The following is a 7500-nucleotide window of genomic DNA, read 5'->3' as shown; positions in this document are numbered from 1 at the left end:
CTGTAATCACACCGTCTGCAGCAGTGCTACACAGAGACGACTCCACCCTCTGCTCCAACACACACGCCTAATTACAGAGACTGCAGACCAGAGAGAGGCACACATACACACACACACACACACACGCGCACACACACATGCGCACACGCACACACACGCAGCACTCTCTCTTCTGCAGACAGACATGCATTCCCATCTCCTTGGACACATGACGGGTATTCCCTCCCCCGGCAGGGGAACAGAACTGTCTCTGTGTGTGCAGCCTGCAGCCGACGACACGCTCATTTCACACACATAATGCCAGAGAATACTACTGCTTTTCTCCTGTTTTATTCCAGACCAAGACAGCAACGCTTACAGACCTCAGAATGCTTTCTGAAAGCCAGGAGGAACCAGAGTTATTTTCATCAAGGTAAATGTGTTCATCACTCCATAAGCCATAAACCATAAGCAAAAAAATCAAAATAACATAATAAAATAATAGAACTTAAAAAAGAAAGTCATCTGCCAACCAGTAGCTATTACACCTTTAATTTCCAGCAGTTATGAAAAGAATATACTGATAATAATTAAATCAATCAATTCATGATGAATGTATGATGTCACTGAAACATAGTCAGATGACTGTGATGTCACTGAAAATGAAGAGATGATTGTGATGTCACTGGAAATGAAGAGATGATTGTGATGTCACTGAAACATGGGGGCTGGAGATACAGCTAAAGAATACAGGGCTGCAAGTGAATAACAACACGTCATCAGACATAGCCCACAATGGTCACAGACACATCACACAACACAATCAGACACAATCAGACACAATCATATTCTCCTCCCTGGACTGGATATTTAATGCATATCAGAGAGTTTGAAAAATCTCTGTCAAACATCCACAGGATGAGATTTGATCCGTTTGAGATAATCAGCAATCACTAAGAAAAGGAGCTGTTCAGTGGTCTTAGTCTACTTTAGGAATCTATGTATTAATGCCCTGCTGCTGTCTAGTGGTAAAATAAAGGTACTACAGTTACTCTGAGGGAGCTGCTGAGTGAGTCAGTAGAGAGTTTATTTCCTGCCAGTAAGCTTGACAGCTACAGCAATCATACTCTGCGCTGATGAGAGAACCAATCAAGTGGCTGCAGCCAATGACTGATTCCTCTGTTCTACAATTTACTATATAGATTTGGGCTGTGTTTTTGTGCTTGACTGAAAAAGAGTTTTTGTGACAAATGCATAGTTTTGCATTAGGGACCGAATGAGCAGCAAATCTCCAGCAAAGGTTAAGCAGTGAAAAGTGCTCATGGGCCACCCCGACCACGAGGAAAACCCAGATCTCAGACACGCTTCAGGGCAGGAACATTTCTCAACCAGACTTTCAGTTTTACTTTTACATTTACAACAAGGCAACAAGAAAACTGATCACGTCAGATCTTGGCTGGAAGTGGGACGGTGTCTGTTCTGGAGGTGTGGTCGCTCTCACATTGCTCTGTACTGTCGTTTTTTGACCCCAAAGCACAATACACACACCACAGAGCTCTCCTCCTACTGAGTACTGACATATGCAAATGAGATGAAAGTACAGCTGCTCAGTTCTTGTCCGGAACTCACTCCTCGTAGGAAAATGTGAATATTTACCTGCCCCGGCATGATCACACAGGTGAGCTGAAATACTCTGTATGACTGCTGTCAGCTGCACAGTGACACACATGCTTACTGAGTACACTGACACACCACCTCACTTTGCAAATGATCCGTCATATCTCAAAGTCGCTGCCCGTCGTCTGTCTGTCCCATGAAATGCTGAATGCTCGATGCATTGACTGATTTGCCACAGTAGGCGGTAAAGATAAAATCAATAATAATAATCAATAAAAAGTTATTATTGAAAAGTGGGATATCACACTCTCACACACGCGCGCACATACACACAAACACACACACTCACTCTCTCAAACACACACACACACAGAGCCAGGTGTGAGGAAGTGTCCATGGCCCACAGGAAATGAACAAGGCTGAGAGGAAGTAGAGGAGGGAAGTGATGATCGACATCTTGTGTTCAGTCTAAATTCAGTGTGGAAACATTCTTCTGGATCAGACGCCGTGTGAGGCATTCCATTCTCTTTGCAGATGTGACTGATAAATTATTACCTTTTTATCAATTACATAAGCATTTACCCATTCTCAGCTGTAATCTGTGACCTGTCACCTGGTTGGCCATTAGCGTGATGGCTACGCTAACTCCTCCTAATCAGCTCTGCCACTGTCAGCAGAATGCAGGTAGCAGGCAGCTCCATCATCACCTGCCTTTACCATTCACACACACCTGTCCACCTCACAGGTATCAAACACACACCTGAATCAAACACACTTCTTCCTCTCAGTCAGCCTGTGAGCTTCAGCTGAATGTCCGTCAGGCTCTCGCTGTAAGAACACTCACTGTGATTAAAACGCTCTCCCAGTTTAAGATTATTCGTCTTAAAAGACTGTATAAGATTACTTTTCTTGTGTGGTTTAGCATTTAAATAAAAACAATTTTTATGAAGTTACCATCTTGAAATCACACAAGAATTTCAGATTTATTTTCTCGTTCTCATGGAATTATTACGAAAAATGAAAATTATGATGGAGACAGATATCAAATCTTACACATTCCTATATTAGAAACACAGGAGCGCAGCGGGGGCAGCGCCCCCCCGGCTCTGAGCTCAGTCGGCTAGTCCCGCCGGCTCCCTTCGGGGAAGCGCTCGCAGGGGAACTGGATCAGGTCTCCCTCGTCAGGCGCGCCGAGCCGCGGCCGGCTGCTCTGGTACGAGGTGAAGTCAGCAGAGACGGCGTCCGTCGCCATGGCACGCAGCGGTCGCCGCGTGGAGTACATGTGGCGGACGTGCACCGCGGACTTCCTGTGCTGGAGCCTCCGCCGCAAGCCCCGCCCCATCCAAGCCCCGCCCACCAGCAGCAGCAGCAGGATGTTGGCGCCCAGCGTTACCATGGTGAGGAGCTGGAGGTCACCGGCGCGGCCCCGCCCTGCCGGCTGAGTGACCACGCCCGTGCAGTGGTCCCGGGACGCCACCGCGCAGGCGGCCCCGCCCACCACGGCCTCCACGCACGCCATGTAGGGCGTGTCCTCGGCCAGCTCGCGCAGTGTGACGGCCCGGGCTCCGCCCTGCACGTAGACAAAGCGCGGGAATCGCGGGGCCTGGCCGAAGCGATCGTACAGCACGCGGAAGTGCAGCTCCGAGCCCGTCGCCACACGGTAATCCCGCGTCACCCAGCGCACCGTCGCCGTGGAGACCGACTCCTGCTCTGCCGTCACGTTCAGGATGAAGAGCCGGTTAAACTGGCAGGCATCTGTCACCAGGGGGCGCTCCGCCTTCTCCTGCTGCAGCAGGTCGAACCGCTCCGCTGCGCCCTGTGTTGGGGTGGAGGGGGGGTGTCCTGTCGCTGAGGGGTGTCCCGAATCTGGGGGACCTCTCTTGGGCGAGTCTGCAGCTCGGGTTGGGGGCCGGGACCTCGGGGTGAGAGGTTTCTTTCGCTTGCTCTGGTCCGTGGGGGTCCTGTCTGGCTCGGCCTCGTCAGCCTGGACGTTGACCTGCAGCGTGGGCCGGTCCCGAGCCGGCCCAGCGGCCCTCTCCACCGACCCGCTCCCAGACCCGCACACCCCCGAGTGGCTCTCCGGGGGCCACAGCTGGGAGCTGTTCAGGTAATCCAGGTACTTCCCTGTGAGAGCGGCAGGGTGCTGACACTGCACAAACACCGTGAGCAAGAGGCCCTGAGAATGCGCCGCGCTCATCCACTGCTGAAACGCCCCCAGCCGGCAGTCGCACGTCCAGTTATTGCCCTTCAGATCCAGGCTGTACAAACCGCCGTTCGAAGAAAAAACACTCCCGGCAAGGCTGCTCAGACGATTGTTGTTAAGCTTTAGAACCTTTAAATGCTTCAGCTGCTTAAAGGCTGAAGGATCCACGCTGGAAATGCGGTTGTCACTGAAGTCCAGCACTTCTACTCTCTCCAGGGGGTCCAGCAGCCGCGCGGGGATGTGCTCGAGCTGGTTCCCGTCAATCAGCAGCTCCCTGACGCCCGACAGCCCCTTCAGAGCCTCGCCGTCCATCTGCGCGATTTTATTGTTGCTCAGGGAGAGCTTTGACAGCTTTTTCAGATTCTGAAAGACGTGGTTGCCAACATGCTGAATTTCATTTTCTGACAGTAATAATGTCGTCAGAGAAGTGAGCTGGGCGAAGGTGAAAGTATTCCGAAGGGTGGTTTGTTTATTGTCTGACAGGTTTAGAAAACGGAGTTTTCCGAGCCTGATAAAAGCGCTTCTGTGAATGTGCCGCAGTTTATTTGATTCCAAATGCAGATAGAGCAGATTCTCCAGGCTCTTAAAAACCGCGTCCTGTAGTGTTTCTATTGCATTGCGGTCCAGTCTTAGCTTAATAACGCTTTCCAAATTTGTGAAAGAATCTGGTGATATCTTCTTTATTTCATTACTATTTCCGTACAGAATTCTCAGTTTTCTCAGAGAGTGGAAAGTTCCCGGAGAAATGGTCGATATCAAATTATTGCCCAGATAAAGCTCTTCCAGTCGTGACAGTTTGTCAAACGCCTTAGAGTGAACGCTGCGAATTTGATTGTACTGCAGGTCCAGTCTGGTCAGATGGGAAAAACGACTGAAGTCGAAGGCAGAAATGTTGCTTATGAAGTTTCCACCGAGACTGAGCACGAGGACATCTCCGGAGCCCCGCGCCGGGGCTTTGGGAACCGCGCGCAGCCCCCTGTTCGTGCAGAGGAGGTGCTGCGCGTGCTGACAGTCGCAGCGCTCGGGACAGATCGCCCGCGCGGACAGGGCGCCGGACGCGAGAAGAAAGCAGAGAGCCAACAAGCGCGCCATCCCCAAAAGCAGGAGCCAGCAGCCCTCGGCATTCCTTTGTGCTCGGCGCGTGCTCGGCGGTCTCTCAGACGGACATTTCCACCAGGTGTTTTAAAACAACGCAAGTGAAGTTGAGCTCAATTAGCAGAAAGCCATGAAGCACGGTTGCTGTTTTGTTCTTAAAACAAAACAGCTACACAAGCAAGTCTGTGCAACAATTCCGTGTGAGGAAACGTTCACCTCCTTAAATCTACTTCCCCCAAGTGGTCATCTGGTGCACATTACAGACCTCCTCAATACTGCGAGTTCAGGCGCGGAGCGCACCCCTCCCCCGCCGCCGCTGCGTCCGTCCAGATGCCGACTGCGCGGTGCAGATAGCGTCTCTGCCCGCTTACATGTGTTCGGAGAGGAATCAGACACAGGCGCAGTATGCGCCCAGATCGTGTGATGCGGAGCTGTGATCTGCAGCCGAACGCTCTCACTGTCGCTGGCAGCGGAGAGGGTTCGGGAACAGCGGAGAGGGTTCGGGAACAGCGGAGAGGGCTCGGGAACAGCGGAGAGGGCTCGGGAACAGCGGAGAGGGTTCGGGAACAGCGGAGAGGGCTCGGGAACAGCGGAGAGGGCTCGGGAACAGCGGAGAGGCAGACGGAAAGCTCTGCTTCCCACGTCGCTCCCACGGGTCCTCCGCGCGCTTCGACTCATTCTTTTTTGAAGGGCTGAAACTTTTCTTGCAGTCCTGCATTACACCCGGGTTAAAGTGCACTAGCTGTAGTCCAGGACCTGGCTCATTGCCTGGTCGTTGCGGTGGGGGGAGGAAGAGCGTGGTTTTAAGGTCATATAAACGGACCATGTTCTGGCCAAATTTGGAGGACTTTGTGTGTTGCATGTATTACAGTGTAAGATATTACTTGTCCTTATATCTTAATTGCGAATTGATATATCAGTACAAGGACGTGGTCACGTAAATGAGTTAATAACGGTAACGTGGCCATACCGTACCATGGGGACGGGCCAGATGGTTCATATTTACTTAAGTGGAATTCAGGTCAGCCTCTGGGTGACGGGCGATGCGAAGACTATGCGACGAGGCCCCGGGGCTTTGCTTAGAAATATTCCTGTCATTGTCGCAGCGACATAGAGAAAACCGCGAGTCCCCCTTTCTCTCTCCAGTGCGTCTTTGAGCTGTTTACAAAGTTTGAACGCTGAAATTAAGCATGAATGTAAATTTGAATCAAATAATGATTTATTGTTTCCACTGGTGTATAAATTCAGTAACCACTTTTGAAAGACTTGGTGCTTTGTAGACTCTGCCTTCCTCCTACATAGCAATCGGAAATTGGCACCTTACATATCCACCCACGCGCATCGGCGGTGAAAACGGGCCGCCTTAAGACAATTTCAGCTTATCTCTTACACCAATCAGATTCTTTCAAATTCCACCAACCACCTGCGTGCAAACCATCGAAAGTCTGCTGTTTATAAATGCATCTGGACTCGTGAGTTAATGAATGGTCAAAAAACGGTGTATAGCCTACCTAGTCATCACCCAGTCACCAGTTGTGGGAAATGTGAAATTTTAAAGGGCGTTTTATTTATTTTTCCTTTGGCGCTCCTGTGGTAAGCCATGGTTATGAAATCGCTGGCTTTCCCTCCGGGATTGTGCAGGTGAGGCTGTGTGTAGGTGCATAGAGAGCGCGGATTCGCAGCAGGAGCGGCGTGTGACGTCCGCACAGCGCAGCTCCTCGCGGTAGCTCCTCCCGGTAGCGCCGGTCAGGGACGCCTGCCTCGGCTCCGACCGCAGCGGGAGCAGCAGTGAGGTGCTGAGAGAGGCGACCTCACACTCACACCTGCTCCGTAAATCAGGAGCGAATGCCTCAGTCCCTGAGCGAGCAGAGGAGAAACACGCTGTGTGTCTGCACGGGGACAGGTGAGCTGCTGTAGAATCCTCATTTTTGTTAGAACTCTAAGGCAATTAACAGAAATCAAAAACAGGAGATGAAGTTTGTCATTTTTGTGATTATTTTGGTGGTTTCTGACAACATAGCACAAAACTTATTCTTTGTCTCACAAAACATTTTGCAAACATTAGGAGACAGCATTTGTGGAAAGTTATTCTTACACGTCTCCACTCCGACCACTAAAAAGCGGTGCTGTCTTCTATCATCAGCTGAACCGTCCTCGAGAGGACGGAACAATAGAAACTGCAGGCAGAAGTGTGAGGGCTCAACAGCAGAGCAGTTACACTGAGTCCATCAAACTGCAGCAAGAAATCTCAGTGCGCTTTCATCGATAGGAGTGAAATCTCAGTGTGCTTCCATCGATAGGACTGAAATCTTGTTGCCTTACAGATAGGAGTGCCGTTTGTTTGCGTTGCAGACAGCCCCTTCCAGGCCACTGGCACAGCTCAGGCCACACACACACACATCCTTGCACACGCTGCGGCAGACCTGCAGCTCAGAGCAGGCATGACTGCCGGCAGGAACACCGCATCAGAGGGCAGAAAGGCGTGTTGCAGGGCACCGACTCCACACCGCTCTGCCAGGTGGGTTACACGGGCAGTGCTGGGTCAGCAGTCCTGTTTCAGCAGAACTGTGTCAGTGATATCGTGTCAGCAGTCCTGTGTCGGTAGT

At 51.1% G+C, this 7500-nt stretch overlaps 1 protein-coding gene across 1 annotated transcript; it reads right to left on the bottom strand.

Moving 5' to 3' along the window:
• Window positions 1–2716: 2716 nt before the first annotated feature.
• Window positions 2717–4891, bottom strand: tril (TLR4 interactor with leucine-rich repeats). Its single transcript, XM_036555481.1, has one exon. The coding sequence runs from the start codon at window positions 4889–4891 to the stop codon at window positions 2717–2719; it is 2175 nt and encodes a 724-aa protein (XP_036411374.1).
• Window positions 4892–7500: the final 2609 nt, after the last annotated feature.

This window comes from Megalops cyprinoides, chromosome 21, assembly GCF_013368585.1.
Source record: "Megalops cyprinoides isolate fMegCyp1 chromosome 21, fMegCyp1.pri, whole genome shotgun sequence".
Lineage (NCBI taxonomy): Eukaryota > Metazoa > Chordata > Actinopteri > Elopiformes > Megalopidae > Megalops > Megalops cyprinoides.
This window is presented reverse-complemented; position numbering and strand designations above follow the sequence as displayed.